This window comes from Salminus brasiliensis, chromosome 7 (genome assembly GCF_030463535.1).
Source record: "Salminus brasiliensis chromosome 7, fSalBra1.hap2, whole genome shotgun sequence".
In the NCBI taxonomy this organism is placed as follows: domain Eukaryota; kingdom Metazoa; phylum Chordata; class Actinopteri; order Characiformes; family Bryconidae; genus Salminus; species Salminus brasiliensis.
The window spans coordinates 33,387,758-33,412,855 of NC_132884.1; the positions used below are offsets into that span (position 1 = coordinate 33,387,758).

The 25,098-nt window shown below is 42.4% G+C and overlaps 1 protein-coding gene across 4 annotated transcripts in view; it reads right to left on the reverse strand.

Annotated features, from left to right (window-relative positions):
• The window catches only part of phc2b (polyhomeotic homolog 2b (Drosophila)), a 39,879-nt gene that overhangs the window by 2,845 nt on the left and 11,936 nt on the right, over positions 1–25,098 (reverse strand). For all 4 annotated transcript variants that reach the window (XM_072684681.1, XM_072684680.1, XM_072684679.1 and 1 more), the window contains 13 exons: positions 19,323–19,620; positions 14,478–14,636; positions 14,194–14,271; positions 13,534–13,695; positions 12,901–13,059; positions 12,487–12,772; positions 6,530–6,888; positions 5,999–6,164; positions 2,916–3,082; positions 2,267–2,399; positions 1,012–1,138; positions 783–903; positions 354–630 (listed from right to left, as the gene is read on the reverse strand). In XM_072684681.1, coding sequence (XP_072540782.1) covers positions 354–630; positions 783–903; positions 1,012–1,138; positions 2,267–2,399; positions 2,916–3,082; positions 5,999–6,164; positions 6,530–6,888; positions 12,487–12,772; positions 12,901–13,059; positions 13,534–13,695; positions 14,194–14,271; positions 14,478–14,636; positions 19,323–19,559 — 2,431 coding nt within the window. In that variant the 5' untranslated portion in view covers positions 19,560–19,620. The remainder of the gene's footprint in view (positions 1–353; positions 631–782; positions 904–1,011; positions 1,139–2,266; positions 2,400–2,915; positions 3,083–5,998; positions 6,165–6,529; positions 6,889–12,486; positions 12,773–12,900; positions 13,060–13,533; positions 13,696–14,193; positions 14,272–14,477; positions 14,637–19,322; positions 19,621–25,098) is intronic.

Sequence of the window (25,098 nt, forward strand, 5' to 3'; positions counted from 1 at the left end):
TCTGCTAAATGTCATACATGTAAATGTAAATGTGGTTTACATGTGCCAAACCGAGGGGGCGATTCTTATGGATTGCGATCAACTCTAATCTGTTACACCATTATTTACATGCTTCCATTACTTGTTAGCTACATTAGTCTTGTAGCTCGTAGCTGATTGACTACATTTGAAGTAGGGAGAAAACTGTGTAAATCAGCTTTTTCTAAAGAATGACACCAGTAAAATGTCTGTTGCTTTTGAACTTTGAGAAGTGTGACTTTATATGACTTTATATGATGTGAACTGTGCTGACAGACTGAGCACCCAGCATCTATCTGCAAATAAAGCAACGCTAGGTTGCGCAGGCCACTGACCTGGCAGCGAGCGGATGAACTCAAACACTTCCTGCACGTTCCACTTGGTGGGGTCACATGGCAAAAAGTGCTGGCTGAGCAGAGGAAGCTCTTCCGGGTCTGGGGTGGTGACCCCTCGAGGCGGTCCCATAGGGCCGGAGCTTGCAGCAGATAATGGGGATGGGGGTTCCTCGTAGCTGGAGATGTCTGAGCAGGGGCTGGACTCCCCCTGACTGGGCTGGGATGGGAGTGGTGAGGACACAGACTCTCCCTGAGACTGCTGAGACACGGACAACTTCTGCAGGGGCAACATACACACATGGCACAAAGGCACACATCTTTACTGTTTTAGCACTATGAATTCCAACAGCTGGAACGTATGACTGTATGATGTGCTGCACTAAAACTAAATGCAGGTCCAGGAAGTGCTGCTGTGGGAATTTTCTTTACCTGTTTTTTTGCCTCTGTGCTTCTGCGACCTCGACTGTGTGACCTTCTTTTCCACCGATTGGCTGTTTTGCTCCGGTCAGGGTGGAAGAGGCCAATCCGCTTTGAGCACCCTACATTGTACCTGGTTAAGGACGTAAGAACAAAAGCTTTGATTTATAAAAGAACATACAGATTTCTATCTGAAACTTTCCTTCAATGCTGGGCAGTCTTTAACACTCGATTGCTTTACCTTTTTGCACACACCATCGAGCAGAAGCGCTTGGAGCCTTTAAACTTATAAGCAAAGTCAACCCATCCACACAACTCGCACGTCAGCTTGGGCTCATCCACCTCCTCCTCGTCCCTGACCCCTGAATCTGGGGAGAACAGGACAAAGCAGGGGTAAATAATATTGCACTGACTAGTAAAATCAGGCCTGATTAAAAGAAATAAGGGAGTAGATCATTATGCCTTAAACATTTACATATATGGAACTAAGCAGATGCTCACCAGCAGACAGAAACTAACCCTAGCTAATGTGAACAGACTAGAGTGCAAAGAGACCCGCTAGCTTAGATACTGTCTAGTCAGTGTAAATATATCTAGACACAGCTAGGTACAGTATACACACTACACTTGGCCTGAATGTCAGAGACATTAAAGTAAGCCATTGAAATCCTTCACAAGCAGCGTCATTAGACCTAGTTGACTGGGGCATGTGTCCTTCACTGAAATAAAGGTGGTAAAAGGCCAATTGTAGTAATATAATATAATTATAAAAAGAATAAGAATAAGTAGTTATTACCATAACATTAATAATAACAACAATAATACTTGTTATTATGATTATGATTCTTCTTCTTATTATTACTATATAATTTTAACTAGTAATATTTTAGGCTAGCAGAGGGGTACAGCGGTGCCCCTTAAAGTTCTGTGTGCCCCAGTAAAACAAGCGGCCTAGAAATGCCCCTGATCACAAGCTGTTAATAACTGCAAAATTAGTATTAAGTGCTCTTCAAAAAGATGATCTTCTGTCTGCATTTTAAGACCATGAATAACCGTTCGGACATGCAGGATTCTTGGTACGGCCATTGCCATAATGCAGGAGCTGGAGCATTTTTGGCTTTGTATGCCAAATGTTACGGTTTTAAATCTGATTCAGGCAACTACAAAAAGCCAGTAAAGAGAACCCCTACCGCCTATGTAGACCCATACTCCAGTTCTTACAATTCAATAATTCCTAGTAGTCACTGAATAATAATAGTAATTAATAAGCCCACAGTTTACTGGGTAAAGCTTAGGTAGAGAATGGCTAATGTTTAGTCTTATCTACTGAAATCCCTGGAACATGCAAACTGATGAATAAACGGGCAAAATGTTAGTTGAAAATGCAGACTGAAATATACGAAATATACAATTCTTGAAGTATTCATGACTGTACACACAACACTTCTGTCACATCTCAGATGCATCAAGCTTTTCTACCCAAAAGCACTTCCCACCTTGCTGTGCAGGTTCCTCCGGCTCAGAGTCGGTGGTGTTGGGGGCATTGCTAAGCGGGGTTTTCTCTGGGTCAGAGGGCAACTGCTGCTCTGCTTTCTTAAGGCTGTCGTTCTGAACTGGAGGCCGTTCCACCTGCAAGAATAGCACATTCATTTACCCATCAGTGCACAGCACTTACAATCACCCATTTCGCTTCAGAGAATTTGTCATTTTTGAAGCAGATTTTGAAGTACTGCAAGGTCCGGGTTGGGGGTGTGGTGTAAAGCTCATCATGCAAAGAGTCTCTTGCATAGTGACAGCAGCTCACCGACACCAGCTAGTTCAATACAAAACCAGGACCTGAGACAGAGACAGAGAGCATCCTAAATTGGTCTCTCTTTGTGCAGAGTTAAAAGTTAAGAGTTAAAAATAGGGTCACAAATATATACTATATATAATTTCCTGCAAATATATAGACTGATATACATGACTAAAGGGCTTGCAGTGGGCCTAGGCAGCTGAATTCCCTGGACTGTCTGGACAAGTTGATGATGACTTTATACCAAGTGGACACAAGAGGGCGCCATAACACACCCAGTGCTCTGCGTCCCGCTCTCGTCACTACAGAGACGTAAACAGCCCCCGGTCCTGTTGTGTGTTTCGCCTTACCGGAAACGGTTCCGCTCCCTCCTGGATGACGAAACCCTCAATGACGTGCGTGAGCACGTGCGGCTTTACTACGGCCTGCGGCGGCCTGCCCTCCTCGCTTCCCGGCCGCGCGCTCTCCGCTCCTGACGTCATGGTCGCCGCGCTCGCCGTCCCCGTCTCCGACGAGCCTGCGCGAGAGAAGCACAGCGGTCTCGTCACCATAACAACCACACCACACGCTACACGCTCGCGGACGCGCACGAGGTTGGAGGCACAGAGGCTGCTCTGGTCAGTAATACTCTGCTTGTCCTGCTGCTCAGGACTGCTTTTTATTTTAGACTTAAAATGATCCTAATAGGAGAAGAATAGCTCCAAAAAAATATTAAGATGCTGGTTGTAAAATGAATGAATGAATTCTATAGCTAAGTATTTTTGCCAGTTTAAGTTTTGATGTTTTTTTTGGAAAGCACCTCAGATTATGGCTGAATACATTCTTAAAGAGAATCTGCTGAGGTTAGGACTTTGTTTAAATGGAAATGGAGTAATGTGCATTAATGTACATAATGTACATAATGGATATAATGTGCATAATATGCACAGTATATCAATAAACCAGAAAAAGTAAGAGATATAATGGGAATATAAGTACTGGGACTACAGACTAAGTATACAGACATTCATTTCTTAAAAAAATATATATTCCTAATTTGGTCATTTCTAATTTCCACCAGTAGCTTGGACTCCCCTATCACATGATGCTACCATTGCTGGAGAAGGTTAGCATGTGTTTTCCCAAGTCACATGAAAATAATCCCAAAAGGAGAAGAATAGCTCCTAAAATAAACTTCAAATGCCTGGTAGTAAAATTGATGTTCCACTGGAGTTATGCAAGTATTTTTGGCCAGATGTGTTTTTACTCTTACTCAGAATGATTCTTGGTAGATATTACTTTTATTTAAATCATTATTTTACTGAATTAATGACTTTTAGTTTATGGTGTTTTGGAAACTGCCTTAATATTTGACAGAATACAATCTCAAAGAATGTATTATTTATGTATTTGTCTTAATATTAAACCTATTAGTCTATCTCCTAGCATGATCAGTTACAAGCCAATGGAAAACAATTACAAGTGGGTGTATCTCTCTCTCTCTCTCTCTCTCTCTTTCCCCTTCTCCCTCTCCCTCTCCCCCTCTCTCCCTTCTCAGGAAAAGAAATCCTCTCATCTACAATAAAACACCTGTTAACATCACATAAGAAAAGGCAAAGCTCACCAAGGTAGGCTAAAACCAGCTTCTCCTTAGCAGCATTTTCAAATTCCGTCTCAAACTGTGCCGGTAGTCTCATTCCATACTATTTACAGCACAAAGCCTGAGATGAGTCTATTCCCAGCACACTCGCGCACACTCGCGAGCTACCCTGTCACTGCCTCTCTTCTGCCTCCTCTTTCATGGGAAAACACTCTCTCCTGATCACTGTTACCGCCCCCTTCCTCACCCACCTCCTCCTTCCCAAAAGAGCACGCACATTCAAACAAATCTACTTCATCATGTGGGCGGAAGAAACACTTTTTGCTCCTCCAGCTGTGGTTGCGACATTCTCTGAATCACCAGCTCACTCTCTGAAAGGATAAACACATGTTTTGCTCTGGCCGTGCCTCCACTGCTTATTCTAAATTCAGAACTGAATGTCTCGTCGCATTCCTGGCTATGAAGTTTACGCGGTCACTTCATGGCTTAATGCATTAAAATGGAGTGAATTAAACACCAATGGCTTACAACTTGTCATTTACGCATGGCATTAGTGTGGTTTTATTGACCAGAAATAGCTGTAATTCATTTTATAAGACCATTTTTCCAAAAAGTACAACCCTGTCTCTTTATTTCCCAGACTTAAATCCACAGATTTGTCTAAATGTCTATTGTGACATCCGAAACTAGCTGAGAGTGTTGTTCTTCAGACTGTGGCTGTGGGGAACTCTGGGTAGCAGCTAATGTTTTTTTTTTCATGGTTGGGTTCATGTGTTGTACCTGCACGTTTCTGCTGTAAATGTGCGGGGCGTATTTATTGTCTTTTCAGGTGCTGTTTGCCGTGGTCAACACATGTACTTGGGCCAGTTATGGTGTATGTGAAGCCTGTTGTTCTTGGTGACCTTGCTGAGCATATGTTGATTCAACCCTGATGAATCACTGTTCAGGGAATCGATCTCTGTCTGATTCCCATATCAACTCAATTGAGGCAATCTTTGCTGCTTGCTGCCAATTCGAATCTCTATTATTATTTCGCATTATTTCGCTCCTGGCTTTGTCAAGATGTGGCCATTGAAGTGGTTAAAGTTTGACACCCCTGTTTTAGGTGCTACACTGGTGTCAGAAATGGGATGTGGGCTAAGTGGGAAGAAAATGAGCTGCGCATCAACAAACTCAATAACGTGAGATGACGAGGACACAGCCCGTAGAAAGGGTAGCAAGCGCTACGGCTGCCACGGCTCAGCAAAGACGCCTGGATGGGGCTCCCCTCTCTCTCTCTCTCTCTCTCTCTCTCTCTCTCTCTCTCTCTCTGTGTCTCTCTCTGTGTCTCTCTCTCTCTCTCTCTCTCTCTCCCCCCCCCGCCCACCGCATGAATGAACTGTATAGAATGTATGGAATGGGGAGGTTTGGAAACTTTAACAATGTTTATATTCTACTTTAAACTTTATTTAATAAAAAAATAAAAAGAGGACACTTCCACAATATAAACCCTTCAACAGGGTACCTGTGACTCTATTATGCCAGTGTTGAACATTCTTCATTCGTCTTTATTAGCTGCATGTTTTGATTGGCTATTTTATTTTAGGTCTGAGCATTGTGTGCGTGCTGGAGAATTTAGCCGAAACGCTGAATCCAGGAAAGCACACCCTCTTCCCTAAAAAAGGTCTTTTGTATCACCACATGTTCCACTTTGAGAAGAAAATCAATAGGACTGACAATAGAGAAAGTTTCCATTTTACGTTTAGTGTGTCCCTCAACGTAGTGTGGCAGTGTTGCCTTACAGCAAGCCTGATATCAGGTGCAACAAGGTTCACCTGACACCATGTAGAGTGTAGAAGTATTGGACCACAGTACCTTGCGTTTGATTTGTGGCATTCTCCGTGTCAGCTTTGGATGGTTCTGAAGGACTGGTGTCTTGGGATGGGGTGGGCGTGGGGACCTGTGTGACCAGTGGCGGACAGATCTCTCTCATTACCAGAGACGTAGGTTTATCCTTATTGTCCTGAGCAAGTCTGGAAGCCTGAGATATGGAAAGTTGGGGGAAGAGAAGAAGAAAAGAAAAAGTCAAAAAGAATTTCCTATTATTTCACATATTTCCCAGCAGTTTCAAGGTTTCTGAGTACAACCCTGGGAATCAGGGTTCTTACATGGTTCTACTCACAGATCTACAGTTCTAGAAACCAATTGTATTAGTATGAAACGTGGAGTTTTTTAAAACATTAAAATCTATTTTTTTCAAAAATGCTTCTTTAAAGAATCAGTCATGGAAAATGGAAAATTCTGCTGGGAACCAAAATTGATTCTTTTCTGTTTTTGACTGAGTGTAGTATATGTAGCTGCCTGGCTGCTGGTTGCTCAGTCAGTGCTGGTGGTACAGTAACGTACCTGACTATGTGCGGGCTGAATCTGCAGGTTGATGGCTGTTAGCTGCACAGGCTGAGCTTTGGGCTGACCCAGGCCAGACTGGGCCCCGTGCTGGCTCACCGTGGAGTGGAAGATGGTGGCCTGTTGGCTAGCTGTCGTACCCTGGTTGTGCATGTTGGGAGGTTTGGGCAGGACGGGGATGGGTCCAGAGGAGCTCTGAGTGGAGCTCTGGATGGCCAGTGAAGCGGCCTGTGCATGTGGCTGGATGGAGGCTGTTTGTAGTAAGGTCTGTATTCGCGGAGTTGGCGGAGCTTGGGACTGAATGACGAACTGTTGAGGCTGCTGCTTGATCAAGGCTTGGGGTTGAATCTGGGTGTACGCTGGCAAGAAAACACAGACAGGATATACAAATATAAATTTTGGTTACTTTTATCCTTATTCAATTTGTGCCCGAATTAAACAAGGCCATGCAAATAAACTGATCTGATATGCAGCCTTAAACTCAGGGTTGTCACTGTTTAAGATGTTTACGATGTTGATATGAGCAGTTTGGCTTCAGTGAAAAATAATGTTGGAGGTTTTTGTTTAATATAGTACACCAATATAGTAAGTGAAACTTAAACAATATCTGCTAAAGCCATTAGGAAAAGTTGGGATGTGATGGAGTAAGTACTGGAAATACATGAGACATATCTATTTAGTCCACATTGGGTTCCTTGTTAAAATTTCTCCCACCCAGTAAGTAAGACACCCCATATCACACAATGCTACTAGTCTTGGAGAAGGCTAGCATGTGCTTTCTCCAAATCACATGAAGCCAGCCACTTTATCTTTTCTAACTGCTGCAAACCCAACATCATTGAATTGCTGGAGGCAAACACTGCTAGTAAATTGGCTAGTAAAACGGCAAATGATCGGAAGACAGACAGACAGACCGTGGCCAATTGTGCTCTCTGGGACTACGGATGGCCACGGATGGCTGAGGCATCACCGGGGATCGAACCTGCAATTGAACTTGCAACCTCCCAATGTTAAGGCCTTAGTTGGCTGCACCATTTAGTAGCCCTTGTTGCATTTAAAAAAATGTGAAACATATTTTTAGAACACTGAACCATTAAATAAAAGAGTGTTACTGAGGTCAAGATGTTGGTTCATCACCATCTCTCCAACTCCCCAACTTATCCCAAAATTATCAGGTGGAGCACCAGCATTACAGAGAACACAGTTCCACTGCTCCACAGCTTAATGCTGAGGAGCTTTATACCCCTGGGGTTAGGCATGGGTTCAGTCATGGGCCACTGCTGTGTCTGATCCACTCAAACTAGCTCAACACACACTACACACCAACACACCCCACCATGTCAGTGCCACTGCAGTGCTGAGAACGACCCACCACCCAAATAATACTCGCTCTGTGGTGGTCAGTCCTGGGCTCCTGACCATTGAAGAACAGGGTGAAAGGAGTCTAACAAAGTATGCAGAGGAACAGATGGGCAAGATGGATATACAAAGCCCTCCTATGTGGAAAGTAGTTTAATGGATGAGTGCAGAAACAAGGAGGTGGTTTTAATGAAGTGCATGGTCGCTGTATAGCTTTTATGAGTCGTCTGGAGTCAGTAAAAGGGTCCATTAAAGACAGTGTACTCAATATTCAGCCATCACTATGCAGGTAATGCAGGCATCCCGCCCAAGGCTAGTGCCCTAGGAGTTTCCGTTGTTACAGTACAGAGATAATTTGAGTAACCGTGGTTAATTTCACAGTCTTATATATGACTTTATTGAGGAAGTATGTACTGCATGTATGAGTGAGATGTTACTGGAACAACCCATAAATGACCACCCTTTTTATTGGCCTACTATGCTATTCTATTCTTTTCCCTTCCATAAAGTGAATCTGCTTATGTTGGAATCTGATTATCTGTTTGGGATATAATCACTGTATCCAGGAAAACTGCAATGGAAACTGGACCTGTACTGGTGCTGTTAATAGGTGTGAGACTGCTCGACTTGCTGGAAATTGTGTTAAACTATGTAGTTGACTCAGCACGACTCCAGGCCCACTAGCATTCACACACACAGGCTCACACCCTGCTCTGGCTTATGTGGGTGGGTTGAAGCAAGAAAGAGAAAAGAGACAGAGAGGGAGAGGTCTCCAGTTTACAGAGGGCCGGAAATAAGTAGCAGAGCTGCGGGTCACACTGCGCCTCGTAACGGCAAACAGTAAAGTAGTGAGCAAGAATGTATTTTTCTCCCTCCTCTCCATGGCGTGGGATAGTGGATTCAGATGACTCAGTCGACCATCCTCTACCACTGCTCGCACTCTCCCTCTCCCTCTCTTTCTTTCTCGCACTTACTCATGCTCAGAGAAAAGGAGCTGATGAATTAATCCCTCTGGACTGCGGAACTCAGCCCTGGAAAACCCCAGACTTTCCGGCTTGGCTTTTCAGCTATGCCACAGCACACTAACATTATTTTATGTTATGGGCTACTTATGTCAACCACCATTACCACTGTCCTCAAAGAAAAAGACAATGCGAAGCAATTCTGCAAAGGATCACTCACATGCCCCATTACGGCCCTGGCATCCCTAGATAAGACAGACCCAGACTAACTGCGTCTTCCTTTTCTAGTCAAACTCTCGCCCTCTGACAGTAAAACAGTGTGTTTAGGTGCTGTCTTTAACCCACAGACCACTGTATGTAGTTATACTGTAAAATTAGTCAAGTCATTTGTTTGATGACAGATTAAAGGTGCCCCAGAATGTCCAACTGCATTTTTCTTGGCACAGTTTAATGATGAGAGTTTGGAACATGGAAGTGACAAACCATGAAACCCAAACACTGTTGTCTCCTCCTTCAAAACAACATCTGGCATAAACAAAGCAGGGCTACATCTGGGCCAACTGCAGAACCCCAAAACTGTTACATAAGAGCCTTGACTCACTTGAAGCCACTAGCAAAAAGCTCTAGTCAAAGCTATCAAATGGTAAAATGTGATAGCCAGCATCCACAGAAGTGGGGCTCATACTCCGCACACAACTACGTGAAAGCCAGTGGAGGGAACAGAGATCCACGCAAGGCAAAGAAGCTCATGCTCGCTTTTACCAGCTCTTCATTTTTCTGAACACATATCAAAAGAAAAAGTACAGGCTTAATTATTTTGTTTTACTGCCAAACCCGGGGAAGCGAGTGGAGGCAAGGTGAAAAACGAACCCATCTATAATCAAAGCTTCAAACATCGTTCTGAGAGGACACAAGGAGAGGACAGCAATAAGACTAGGGGTGCAACAACTAATTGACTAGTCAGTCAACAAAAAACTGGCAACCAAATGAGTTGGCAATTTTAATAGTCAATTAGTTGTTGATGTCATCACGTGTGTTTCTCGTGCTAACTAGGAATGGTTAACTGGATGCACGTGAACCGCGGATTAATCGCTAAAGTTTAACTTTTCTTTCTTAGTGTATTACTTGTTAAGCGTCTGTGTGCTTGTTAAATGTCATGCTTGTGTTGCTCTCACCAAGTAAAATTCTTGGTGTGTGTGACATGCAATAAGAGATTCTGATTCTGACTCAGATAACAGTGTGGAATACAGTTTTACTGCCGTTATTAGTTTTTACAGTAACAATTCTCTCAATCTGGAAGCTTCCAATCTGGAAGCAGCAGCTGTCTGTCTCATCAATGGAGAGAGTGGATTGAGTGGTAAGTGTAAAAAGGAGAAATCTTCAGGTTAGTGAGGGTGAGAGAGAGGCAATCACTCTCTGCAAACTCATGTCAAAATAAGTCACTAATACAAATGTAGCAGTAACACAAAATAATTTCTGACTGAGAGCTTTTTTTTTTTTTTTTTTAAAAAGCTGATAGCTACATGAGAGAATTTGATAATTGGTTGATTAATAATCCAAATAATAATTATTAATTTCAATAGTCTACAGGTTATTCAAAACAGTAGTTTGTTGCAGCGCTAAGTAAAATTCAAAAGTAATTACAGTGTTTTTGTTCCAGTGTTGAAACTATCCCGCGAACCAGCCAATAAAAGCAGAGTGTATCATTTCACACACTTACTATTTAAACTATTAAACTATTAAACTATTTTAACAACAACTCTGAATACTCAATAAATGCGTTCTTTGTCACCTTTAGGTTCTTGCTCAGTGAACACCAGCCATGCCCCTAATATACAGAAAAACAGCTGCCCTCTGGAGCCTTTCTGCCATAGCAACTACACCTGCACCCAAAGCTCAGTGCACCTCTGCTGATGCTTCCACTCTTCTGAGACTGCCCTCATTATACTGTAGTAAAAAGGAAACACATTCACACATGCACTGGCAAAACAAGCACAATCTTTCCTGTCACTGGTCTCTTAGCATACACCCAGCAGCTTCAACTACACACTTGCTGAAAGAAAGGGCATGAATGCATGCATATGTCTGAGTTTCTAAATGCGTGAAGTGTTTTCATGTAAGAAGACCCTCTCCTCCCTGAACTCCTCACTAATGGCTGCCGCAAGCCTCAACACGACCCCAACAATAAAAGCGGCCTAACAAAGCGAACCAAGTCTTTGATACGTCTAAGCAAGGGCTTGTGTTTCAGGAGGCGCTGGCTTGTGGCCTGGAGTGATGAGTGGTCTGTTTATCTGACTGACGGAGAAAAAGGTGTGATGGGCAAATAAGAGGAAGCATGTGCCACGCAGTGTGGATGATTAGCAGGCTTTTGCAGGATGCCCGCAGGCTCTGCAACATGACTGAACAGATGTAGACAAATGATCAACTGGCAGACCATCATTTGCAAGAAAGATCTAGAGCTTTTCTGTTTGTAAGTTCGTGAGTTCTTAAGGACTGCTTTCAGTTGGTGGTAAAACGACCAGCTGGTGGTTTAACCGTCAGGATGATGCTGATTGGCAAGACCTTCGCTAATAAAGCCTTTACACAGACGGCTAAGCTAACAGGCATCACTTATTTTTACTTTTGTAACGTGCTGTGGGGAAGACGTGAAAGCAGGCCAATAAATAATACGTTCCTTGTTCTAACATTGATGCATCAGTAGCAGTAGAGACTCGTAGCAAGCTTCAGCACTTAGCCTTTGGGAGCAACAATATATGGACAAAAGTATTGGGACACCTACACATTACACCTACAGGATTTATTTTACACCCCTTTCTAAATCCGTAGGCATTTACATGGAGTTGGTCCACCCTTTACAGCTCTACCAACAAGTCTAGAACTCTGCAGTTATTGAGTCAGCAGTGTTTGAGACTTTTACGCCCTATGCGCCTCAGCACTCTGAGACCCCGCTCTGTAGATTTACATGGTCTATGTAAAGTTGCTATGGTTCCTAACCTTTTACTAATACCACTCATATATTAGATTGTGAAAGTCTGGAGTATCTAAATTTCACCAGAATTTTTGCAATGGTGGCATCCTATTACAGTACCACACTGGAATTCAGAGAAACATGGCTAGATTAAGAGGTGTCTCCCAATACCTCACATGTACCACATAGTGTTGTTCTGAAGCTAAGACATTTACACATGGCATGTAAATGCCGTAGCACGAGGCCAGAGAGTGTGTGTTACACAGGTAGGTGATTGTAGCGTTAAGAGTCTAGAAGGGCTTGCCTGGCCAGGGCCACTTTGCTACATCAACCAATTGGACATTGTGAGTTGCTTTGTATTTGATGAATCTGCTGTTTTTTGAGTTGAGAAATTTGACAGTTGAGAACTGACACTTATATCTGATCATTTAGATTGATATTATCAATATTAACTGTTTAAAATGATTGAAACGTGTCACTGTAACTATATAAAGTATATAAAGTATTTAGGCCGAAATCATTTCTGCCATTTGTGAAATTTGAGAATCATATCTAACCATTTGTGACCAACAACTGAAACCACTGGTGGCAAACTCATACCGGTCAGGCCCTATTGATCATATCACTTCGCCATGTTTTGGTACCTGTTCCATTTGTTTGGCTCTTACCTGGTGCAATGAGGGGATGAGAGGAAGTGACACTGCGGCTCATATTCACTGCCTTGGCCTCTGTCTCTCCTCCACTCTCCTGCTTCTTTCCTGCATCTCCAGAGGCTCCAAGGATCACACCCTTCCCGCTGGTGCTTCCAGAGCAGGTGGCAATGTGGCTGGGGGTTTTGATGAGTGGAGTGGGTTGGATGGAGACTGGAGTCTGCTTCAGGCTCAAGGCCTGCAGGCCTGTGGACTGAGAGGATGATGATGCCCCCTGCTGGCTGCGCAGGGCAAGATTCTGCACCTAGGGAAATTTGTAATATTTCAAATTTCCATGATTTATTTGCTGCATGGTTCATATATGGAAATGAATGTGTTTGCTTTTTGGTGTGTGGAACATACAGATGAGCAAGTGGATGTGTGTGTATGTACCTGTGCAGAGGCAGACTGTGCACTGCTGTTTGTATTGTTGTTATTGTTGTCTGACTGGAGAGCAGTAACAGTAGCTGTAGGAGCGAGAATGAGCTGGGGGGACAGAGGAACAGCTCGGCCTAGACTCCGAGCTACATGCACCAGGTTACTTTGCTGAGCCTGGAAATACACACATTACCAAGATCTGTAAGATTTCATTATTTCCACCATTTTCTTTGCAGTTTTGACACACCTGGTTGTATGTGTGCTGATGATGATCATCTTAAAAACGTCTGATCCAAACGCTAGGGGTGGCCATATTTTATTAATATTTTTATTTAAAGAGGACAATGGGAACACACAGGTATCCACTGTTGTTAGGATGCCATGGCGGAGGGGGGGGGCTAAGTTGTAGGATTATGTTAGTGTATATGTGTGAGAGTGGAAATACCTCTTAAACCATGCAGCTACAGTATGTTAATGTACATTAATACACCTTCACTCATTTAGCACAACCAGCCTTAATTCAACTTAGGCCTACATGAAACCCCCCTCCCCCCCAATATATAAATATATGAGAACAGTAACAGAACCAAGATAGTCAGGGACTCGGGAGTCGTTTATGCATACATTTTTGTGGGTGTTAAAGCTCACCATCTGGGCACGCAGGTACATCTGTGCTTGACTGGCGGTGAGGGTGGGACTTGAGGCACTGCCTAGCAGCACTGCTTGCTGTGAGATCCCAGAAGGGGTGGAATTTACACTCTGGGCACGACTTATTAACTGAGCAGTGGCAGGAGATGTGGTTAGATTAATCTGAGAGATAGAGAGAGAGAGAGAGAGACAGAGAGAGAGAGAGAGAGAAGGAACACTGTTATGAGTATTTAGTCATCAGTGAGGTTGGCTGATGTTGGATTGTTAGTTCTGAGGGCATATTTTATATTATATTTTGATTTATATTATATTTTAATGCTCCACTGACTACAGCAGGGAGAACAGTGTCTCTGTCATTGCCACTCCAGGCCTGGAACACTTCTACTAATGCACTATGCAAAATGCAAGTTTACAGCTGTTAATAAGGGGGAGCTTAGATATTTATATTTGCAGGTATTTACTGAATTACACTCCCACTGTAATGGGTACCCAGGAGCAAAAACACAAACTCTTGCATAATGCTCCTTCAAGTAAACAAACAGGATTAGGAATATGGATGCCCAGTACATAAACAGTATATTAATATTACCATGCCCATCACTACTCTTTATCTTAAACTATACAGGCATATGCTGGACATGCTGGTAAGTGTACACTTACTGTAGTCTGTGATGATCCACTCTGGGTGGATGAGGTCCCATTCTGGGTAGAGTTCTGTCTACCAGCAGCTATACTGGCCTGGGAGTGAGTAAGTAAAAGAGAAAGAGATGGAAGTGAGAACAGTGGGGCAGTTATGTGGTATTACAGGTATATGTGGTGTTTTTTCTAGTGTTATGCTACCACACCCTTGTCACTGAGCAACAGTCAGTAAGGCCACTAGATTCAAGTAAGCTTCAAACTAATGACAGTACACCACCCACTCAGTAGCCTTTAAGTTTACCCACCTGCTGCACAGCTGCCAGGCTCTGTAGCTGCGCTGTGCTGAGGTGCTGCTGCTGCAGGGCTGCCGTCTGCAGCATCAGATGCTGCTGCTGGGCGGCGTACATCTGCTGCAGATACTGCGCCGCTGTGCTTGGCTGCCTGTGCAAGGCCTGCTGGATCACCTGAAGGACAGCGAGAGATTGTGTTAATTACGTGGAGAAAAGAGAGAGGGTATACTTTCGTACCAACCTGCGTGGTCTGCTCGGATGCCTTGGAATTTAAACTGAAAACAGTATGGTCACCATCAGAATTTGTGTTTTATGTCTGTCTGTTAGGATCCTCTGGATGGGGATTTTCCTTGTATTGGTTGCCCTCTTCTGGCCATTAAAGGAACAACAATTATTCGATGAAGCTCAAGACAAAGTTGAAGTCAGCTTCACAGAGTTGTGTGTTGAGTGAGGAGCAGGATATGGTGACTGTAGGACACTGTACAAAACACTATGCCAAAAGGGACCTATGTAGAACCCTGAACACGTAAAGAACCACTTGAGTGTATAAATGGCTCGTGGCATGGTTAAATGCTTCTTCTCTACAGTCTAAGCAATCTAAAAGGGCTGAGATATAGTACTGGAATATGTTCTAGACTCATAGCAATAGCAGAACCATTTTTGAATGCTACACAGAACCATTGTTGAACTCTAAATGTTTTTCATATTAAAATAACTAGCATTTCAAACAGGCAAAAACATTAAAGCAATCAAATGTTTTGGTTTTACCAAAAAAAACCAGAAGACCCCTATAGGTCACCAAAAAGGGTTCAGTCATTTCACTGTTTTGTTGCCAGAAGAATATCCAGTAGTTTATGTGGAGCAGATAAACATGAGCCTATTGGCACCATGACTAATGTCAAGCACGGGCTAGAGGGGTATAAAGCTGTGGAGCAGTGGAACTGTGTTGTCTGGAATGATGGTGATCCATCTACTCCAGCTACTTTTGGGATAAGTTGGGGAGTTTGGGATGAGGTGGGGTGGTGAACACCCAACATCATGACCACACTGCGAACAATGCAAACAATGCAAACACACTGCAAACAATGCAAACAAGTCATCACAGCAGTGCTCCAAAATCAAGTAGAAAGCCTTTCCTGGACAGTAAAGACAGTTACTCCAACAAAAGCAGGATAAACTCTTTTTTTAATATCCTTGATGTTAAAAGAAACAATGAATGAGCAGATGTCCCAATACTTTTGTCCATATTGTGTATTTAGCTTTAAACATGTTTCATGGCTGCCTAATGTCCAGATTTATTGCTGTCCCGGTACTTTTGTCCTTACAGTGTTGCTCCAAAAAGGGTTCTGCTACTGTTAAGTTACTGTTAAGTCATAGAGCACAGTTTTTTGGTTCTGTGCAGTTGCTAAAACTGTAACACATTAGATACTATTATAATGTCTCCTGGCTGACTTTCTCTTAACAGAAACTGAGAATCAATGCAGTGCAGTGTTAATAGTGGGATTATGTTGTAGTAGTAGTAGTTCCAGCAAAGCACCAGCCCTCACTACCATCCTCCTCTGCAGTGCCTGACACCACTGAATGACACAGTACAGGTCCTGATGGTCTTTTCTCATTTCTCCATCCACCACTGGATGCTCCTCACACCTCCTGGCTCTTCCCCCCCTACCTTGGCTTTCACGTGGGACTGGCCCGTCGCTGCACGGTTGCTAAGTAACAGCCAGAGGAGGCTCTGACCCCTGTTCCGGGTGTGAGCACAGTGGGACGTGACCTGAACACACTGCATGTTCAAACTTAACCAGCTCATTTACAGACCACGAGCAGTTGAGCGTGTAATGTACTGCACCTCAGAGCAGTGCTGATCTAAGGCCAGAATTTATAAAGGGAAAAATTATCAGACTCCTCCTGTAGACTGAGATGACATGATATTTTATCTTTTTGAGTAAAAAAAAAAAAGCGATTCTAATGTTTACAAACCTTAAATATGAATACTGAATTCTGAATCACTGGTTTTAATAATATAAAAAATATATAATATGATTACTTGCAGGTATAGTACTGTGCAAAGGGTCTTGGCACCTGTGACAACTAGTTCTCCTTATCTGGGCAGTCAGTGTTCATTTTCTCAATAAAACACAAATATTACAATAAATACTAATAACATTCATAGACAAAGTCACTGCCTTCATTAAAACATCCCCAAAGATCTCCTCATGGAAGTCTAGTATTATTTTTAGTTATCATCCAACACCTGGTTTGGTAAATCCATGCTTGATGTGATGTTGTGATGTGATTCTAATTCAGGTAAGCTGGCGATGGAACTGAACACATCAAGGAGCTGACTGGAGGCGTCCCGGGGAAACCTGGAACCAAGCTTAGTTCTTCATACTAGCTCACAAGATCTCACCTACGTTCTTCAAAATACAGGCAGAAACTCTCCTATTGCTGGGATAAGTTGTTCTACATAATGTGCTTATGTGTCTAAGACATTTGCACAGTACTGCACATAAGGTAAGCGGTATACGTTTTAGTCACCACTGTAAGTTATTACTGAATGAGGTAACCGCAACAACCGCAACAACCACAACAACGTCACTGGTGATTCTGGTGACTTTTGCTAGTATATTATATTAAAGCTGAAGTGATTTATTTATTTTAGAAACATCTGTTGTTATACTTGAAATACTTATATCCTTACAAAAAAATCTATAAATCAGATGTTTAATATGACCATCAAAAGAGTCTTCATTTGATATAACGGGTACATTATTACCAAAAGTGGTCCCAGAAAGATGGCATCACTCAAATATCCATTTGCACCTTCATTTTTAGGAGTGTACACTTACTGCTCTCTCCAAAACCATATACTCCACCTTTAGCAGTATAACAGTTTTGTCTGAGAGTGTACTTACTTTCAGTTTTGATCAAATCTATTGTATTAAGGTGGAAATCTCAATTATTATTATTATATTATTATTATAAAACTGATTTGTTTCTGTTTAAAATAATGTATACTCGTATTAAAAATATGTGCAATCAGTTCAGTATATGGTAATGGACACAGTAATAGGATCCCCCGATTCAGCCAGTGTTGTCATTTTTCATTTCCAGTATAATGAATGGTAATCTTTATGGCCGGCCCACTAAATGCAATGCTGTCAGCAAGCTCAGCTGGCAGACTAATGGGGGAAGGTTTGCGTGTGAGATCAAAGGTCAAGGTTGATGCAGTCTACAATCAGGGTGGGCAAATGGTAACCAACAGCAACGTGAAAAAGTCATTAGCGAATGTCTACAGAGGTCTTGAGGAGGTAATGATGGAGTATCTAAGCTGAGCTGCTTCACTCTGTACAATCATAGCTTAGCATTTTGGAGACTGCATGCAGTTTTTGGAATTGCCCAATAGGTGGCAGCACATTATCGAGAGAAGCCTGCGGGTACCCTTGCTGTCTTTTTAACACAACTTTCACACTCAAAAAAGGTGAGAGTGAGAAGTTGTGAGGGTGAGATCGCAAATGTGAGTATGTGTAAAAGTGTACGAGTGTGTTTGTGTGCACTTATGTTATTAGTGTGTATTAGAAATGCCATATCTGCATGGATGGGTATGGGTATTTGGCTGATATCAGCAGAAAATAGCGGTGTCTTACTCCTGCGGGGTAGTGGAGTATTTGAGGAGGCTGAGCATGATAGTCTGCTTTTAGATGCTCTTCTTAAAGCCGGCTCTAAAATGTCAAACTGACCTTGTAATAGTTGAATAATGAGAGTTCAGTACATGACAGTGTTACACCATCAACCTCAAACACTTGTGTTCGCCTTCAACAGAAATTCACAGCTGGGAAAGCCGCAAAAAAAGCTCATCACTACCAGACACTTCTAGTTATGGGAATATGGACTGCTAAGTCAACCAGGCCTTGTGACCATGGCTTTTCTTGTGTCAGTGTCCACAAAAGGGGAGCTCAAACTCAGCATGCAATGAAGCAAAAGCTAGGGGGGCAAATGTGGATCCATCCTAAGCTACAAGCTGACCTTAGTCGAGTAGCTTTTACCAGTACTTTTTACTGGTAAGACACTTGTGACTGCGATAAGCAAGAGTTAGTAGTAAAAGTAGCTAAAGGCTAACTAGCCAGCCAATCACTTTGCACTGAGAGGGCACAATGAGAGGACAGCAACACTATCTAGATGAAATAAATTGGAAATAATTACAGTGTTCTGTTCCAGTATTTAAACTGCATATATAATAAAACTACATAAATACACTATAATATGCAGGTTTTGTGAGCTTTAACCAATGCTGTAAAACAACCACAAGCCCTTTTTTACAAGCCCTTTTTTACAAGCCCTCCATAAAAGGAAGATCAGCACAGGCTTGTTAAACGGCATCTGGGCCCAAACAAAATCACAAAAGAACAACTTTATTAAATTTAATAAATGCATTATTTAGCACCTTGGCAAAAATAATACTTTTTCTTTTTTGATACCAATATTGAAATCACATATTACATATTGTATATACTGATCCCAGTACAATATTTTTTCCAGTACTTACAATATTGTAAAAACCATTTGGCCTTAAAATCCACGTTTCAATCAAAGCACTTCACTTAGCTTGATCAACACAGTTTGTGAGATAACGAATAGCTTTCCACTCCACCTATTTTACAATATTTTAAAGAGCTTTTCATCAGTATTTTGGTCTGAATGGTTTAGGAATGTGATGTGGGATGTTGGGACTAGAATGCACAAATAGAAATGTTAAAACACTGCTTCAGCTCGGAGTGAACCTGTTGCTCCTTTGTTATTTTTCTTAGCTCTGCATTTGAACCCAGTAAAGTCAGCTGAATGTCTAGCTGTGTGTGATCTTACCTGTACAGTCTGTCGGTCAGGTATCCCACTGTACACGGATATCTGTGGCATGGTCTGTCTGCTGCTGCTGGTGCTGCTGGCTGAGCTGGCACTGCTGCTACTGCTGCTGTTGTTGTTGGGGGTGTTGGGTGTGGTGGTGGCGCTGGTGGTTGTAGGATGTGTGTTGGAGTTGGTGGAGGAGCTGGAGGTGCCAGTATTGCTGGCGCTGGAGGCAGGGGGACCCTGCTCACCCTCCATGGTGCCACCTCGACGCCTCACTTTTGACCCACGACTGCCCCGCTGGCACACTCTACGCAAGCTAGGCAAGAGAGGGAGATGTCAAATTAAACAGCGGTTAAACAAGTCGACCATTAGCACCATGCTGCTTAATCAGTAAGGAATTCAAGTGCCCGAGTGGGAAAATTCAGTTAGGGACCACAAAGACACTGATGGAAGGTTCATTTTACTAATCAATTATATTCAAATATGAATGAATCAAAGCATCATATAGCAGTAAAACGGAGCACGGATCAGATCTGAGCTTTTCTTTGAGTCGATCAGGATTAGCTGGTTATCCCTGAAGCAGTTTTACTTGTGTTCAATTTCCAGTGCAAGTCAGTGGAGCTTGTTGGCTACAGCACATGTGAAACAAGTCCATATGGTTTCCCATGTTTAGGCTAGCAAACTGATGTACCGTTAATTAATCACCAGTTGTTGGACATTTCTGTAATGCTGAAGGCAGAATGATCATTTCCAGAAGATCCTGCACCATTATACAGCTGCTCACATATCAAACCAAGCAGTTTAAACAAACATGTGCCACACCAAGGAGGTGGAGAACTTATGCCTTTTGTCTCCCCCTTTTTTTTTGCCTTTTCCCCTTTGAATTAGCCTTGAACCAGAGACCCTCACTCACTGTTACAAGAGTAGTCACTGTCTTTACAGGAGTAGGAGAACATTTGCATGTACAGCATTTGGTTGATGCTCTTATCCAGAGCGCCTTACAGATAAATCATAGGTGAATGTAGCATTAGGAGTCTTTCCCAAGGACTCTCATTGGTGTGGTGTTGTGTGCTGGGAAATCGGCCAAACTTCAGCCAGCCATGGTAAGGGGGATTGTTGCTACCCACTATGCTACACCAACAGAGACAAATGTCTTAAAGGAACAGTGTGGCAATCAAAATCCAATTAACATGATTTACTACCCATCCCAGACACAGTCGATCAGCCAAGACATGCCAGACATCTAAAGCTAGGCTAAAGTTGCTAACTATCACTGTACCTAGTATGGACGATGCCCAGGATGGCTAAAACAAGGAGGCAAATTTGTCTGCACAAAACAAAAAAGGATTTGGAGACTTTTTAAACAGGTTGAGAGATGTTTTAGGCATGTGTTTACAGAGGCGAGACTGGTTACAGTATGGTTAAGTCTAGTTTTGTTAGCAATGTTAGCCTAGCATGTCCAGTTCTAAACTAAAGAAGCAAAATTCAGAGACCAAACATGCCTTGGCTGAATGGGCTGCATGTGGGGTATGAGGTCATAGGTCATGTCCATTGATTTTCTGCTACTTTTTCTTTCCTTTACTTATTTTCCCTGAACTTTTTTATTATTGGTCCATTTGTCAAGACATTTCCACACAGAACAGAGGTTACAAGGTAACGTAGCATCAAATTCTGGGCCCTATGCACAAGCAGTGCTCATGAGCCCCCCCTCCACCACCACACACACACAACAAGGCCTTACTACCAGTCCAGTTATGACAGTCGCAGTGGTATTATAGCTATTTAATGTGGCCTATTTGTTTTCACATTCCACTAACTTTCTTGTTAGTTAGCAGCTTTCTCTCATTTATTTTATTTAACTTTCTTGGGCATCATCTTCCATAGCACAGATACAGTGCACACTGGCGTTTCAGCAGAATGAACGAAGTTAAAAAGCCCAGTGAAGTCGGACTAAACCATTTCGGACACACAATTCAATCCATCAATCAACAGATTTATTTGCCCAAAATATTACATTTACATTTACATTTAGTTATCAACATTTATTGTGATCTTTGAATGATAATATTTAAAGGAAAATACAATTCCAGACTCCTCATGGGCCCTCCCCCCACTTGGGGCCCTGGTACCTCAGTCTCACTTTTCACCCCACTATGACGCCCCTGCCAACAGTGACAACTTTATGTAGATATCTCAAGCTTCTAGTTTATATAGATGTTTAAAAATGTAAAAACTAAATAAAAGGAAAAAAGCTACGAATCAAAAGAAGCTTGAAACCCAAGGCCGTAGCTGAGTCTGGTCTCCTCTAAGATGTTGGCCTGAGCAGACATCTGCATTCCTACTCTTCTGAAGAAATGACATCACCGCATTGTTTGTTATTAAGTCGAATGCTGAGAGCTGTGTTTCAATAAACATTTCCCTCAGAAGTCCCACATTCCTGTAACAAACCCAAACAGCCAGGAGACAGAACTCTGCTTTTAATTCTGGGCCTTCACCTAGCAGCAAGGGTTAAGGTGTAAACACACTGACAAAGGAACGGTCCAACTTTCCAAAGTTTCAGAATTCATTTTTGAGGGACTTGGCTTTTCTTTTTTTTTTCATTCATTATCTTGTTAGACACTTAGCATCCAGTGTTTTGTTAAGAGTCACGAGGAACAGAGCCATCTCAGACAGAGATGACTGCACTGATGGGGAGATATTTCAAAGTCACTCTCGCCGCCCCAACAATAGCCATATAATCATAGCTAATCAAGGATAATGGATGGAAAGTGGCCACTTGGACTGAAGGGTCATCTATCTTGCCCAAAATCTCAACACACACACATACGCAGACATGCGCACATACTGGCCTAACTTCACTATTCTGTTAATAGAATTGTGCATGTCCCAGGTCCCCTGGAAAGAAGCCCAAGGCCTGAAGGTTAAAAGCATGAGGAAACAGGGATAGACAGATACTGGGACATTTGGGGAACATTGGGCAGCCTCTGTTACCCTCCCACATACACACACACACACACACACACACACACACACACACACACACACACACATACAGTGAGTCCAAGAAGTATTTGATCCCTTGCTGATTTTCTTCGTTGGCCCACTAATAAAGACATGATCATTCTATACTTTTAATGGTAGATGTATTCTTACATGGAGAGACAGAATATTAAAAAGAAAATCCAGAAAATAAATCTAAGGAATATATATTAATTGATTTGTATTTCATGGAGTGAAATAAGTATTTGATCCCTTAGTATTCATTAGCAGTTCTGGCTTTTACAGACCAGTTAGACACTCCCAATCAACTTGTTACCTGACCTGAAGCCACCTGTTCTCACTAATCACTTGTGTGAAAAACACCTGTCCACAGAATCAGACAGATCACACAGATTTCAAGTCTCCAACATGGGTAAAACCAAAGAGCTGTCACAGGACCTCAGAGTCAGAATTGTTGACCTTCACAAAGCTGGAATGGGCTACAAAAAGATTAGTAAGGTGTTGGATGTGAAAGTAACAACTATTGGTGCAATTATCAGAAAGTTTAAAGAGTATAACATGACAATCAACAGACCTCGGCCCGGTGCTCCAAAGAAGATTTCGCCTCGTGGGGTGGCAATGATGCTGAGAACAGTCAGAAATCGTCCTGCAACCACTCGGCAGGAGTTAGCAAATGACCTGAAGGCAGCTGGGACCACAGTTTGCAAGGAAACAATTGGCAACACTTTGCGCAACAATGGATTCACATCCTGCAGTGCCCGAAAGGTACCCCTGCTGAAGAGAGCACATGTGGAGGCGCGCCTCAAGTATGCCAATGATCATTTGAAAGATGAACCAAGTTATTGGGAGAAGGTTTTGTGGTCAGACGAGACCAAAATTGAACTTTTTGGCCTCAACTCCACCCGCCATGTGTGGAGGAAGAAAAATGCTGCCTATGACCCCAAGAACACTGTGCCCACCGTCAAGCATGGAGGTGGAAGCATAATGTTTTGGGGGTGTTTCTCTGCCAAGGGTACAGGGCTACTTCACCGCATCACTGGGAAGATGGATGGAGCCATGTACCGCACAATCCTGAGGGACAACCTCCTCCCCTCTGCCAGGGATCTGAAAATGGGCCGTGGTTGGGTCTTCCAACATGATAACGACCCTAAACATACAGCAAAGGCAACAAAGGATTGGCTCAAGAAAAATCACATTAAGGTCATGGAGTGGCCCAGCCAGTCGCCAGACCTCAATCCGATCGAAAATCTATGGAGGGAGCTGAAGGTCAGAGTTGCCAAGCGACAGCCCACCAACCTTCATGATTTAGAGAGGATCTGCAAAGAAGAGTGGGCCAAAATTCCCCCTGGTGTGTGTGCTAAACTTGTGGTTAACTACAACAAACGTCTCACCGCTGTGCTTGCAAACAAAGGCTTTGCCACTAAGTATTGAGTGTGTTTGGCAAGAGGGATCAAATACTTATTTTCCTCATTGAAATACAAATTAATTAAAATATATTCTTTAAAATTATATTCTGGATTTTTGTCTTGATATTCTGTCTCTCCATGTTAGAATATATCTACCATTAAAAGTGCAGAAGGATAGTGTCTTTATTAGTGGGCAAACAAAGAAAATCAGCAAGGGATCAAATACTTCTTGGACTCACTGTATATATATATATATATATATATATATATATATATATATATATATATATATATATATATACATACACAGATGCTACAACCCCCACAGTGCTTACCTGAAACTGCCTTGCCCACCAACCCCCCACCATTTCTGGATCCAAAACATTGCCTCCACCACACTCTCAATCTGTCAGTCATTATTTTTTTTTTAGCCCAAACAAATTATCATCCGTATCTTCCGTTTAATTAGAACATGACATGAGACAGAGTTGCTGTATATCTCCGTCCCCACAGACAATTTTCCTACGCTATGAGGAGTTAATGAATTATAGGCATGGTAATTAGCTATTCTAAATATAAGCGCTGGGTCTCATTATAGCACCCGGGTGAAAATGCATCAGGGAAATCAGACGTGCCGGATGGATTGAATAGTGCTGTTGTGAGATAAGGCATAAAAATGGTTGTGTGAGGGGGGTTACCAAGACAGCTAGGCCATTCTATCCATCACGGATAGAGCTTCATCAGTGAGGCGATGTGAACTGCGAGTGAAATGAATGACTTTACCATCACAGTAATCATCATTATCATTATCATCATCATCATCATCATTATTACTATCTGCATCATCTATGTAAAGGAAGACGGCACAATATTGTATTTATTAATTGCTGTGGTGATATTGGCCTTTGTAAAACTGATATCGCATATCGTCAATATGCAAATGGGTCTTCTAAACCAGTTTCTCTACTGGGGGTTTGCTGTGTTCTGGGGCTTCCTGACCACAGATTAGAATGATTGTTTCTATGTGGTGTTCTGACGAATCAAGGCGTTCATATAATCCAACAAAAGCCACAAAATCGATTAATAAAGTATTATGTTTATTATATTTACATAATAAATAGATTAAAGTATTGGGACACCTGCTAATTTATTGTTTTTTCTAAAATCAAAAGTATTAAAGTAGTTGATCCTGCTTTTGTCGAAGTAACTGTCTCAACTATCCAAGGAAGAAGGTTTTCTACTACATTTTGCAGCATTGCTGTGAGGATGATTGCCTTCAGTGATGAGCATAAGAGAGGTCAGTATGTTGGACGATCACCACTCTAACTCATGGGCGATCTGGGGCGATCTTTGTCCCTCTAGCTCACACCTGGCAATAGGTTCATGTT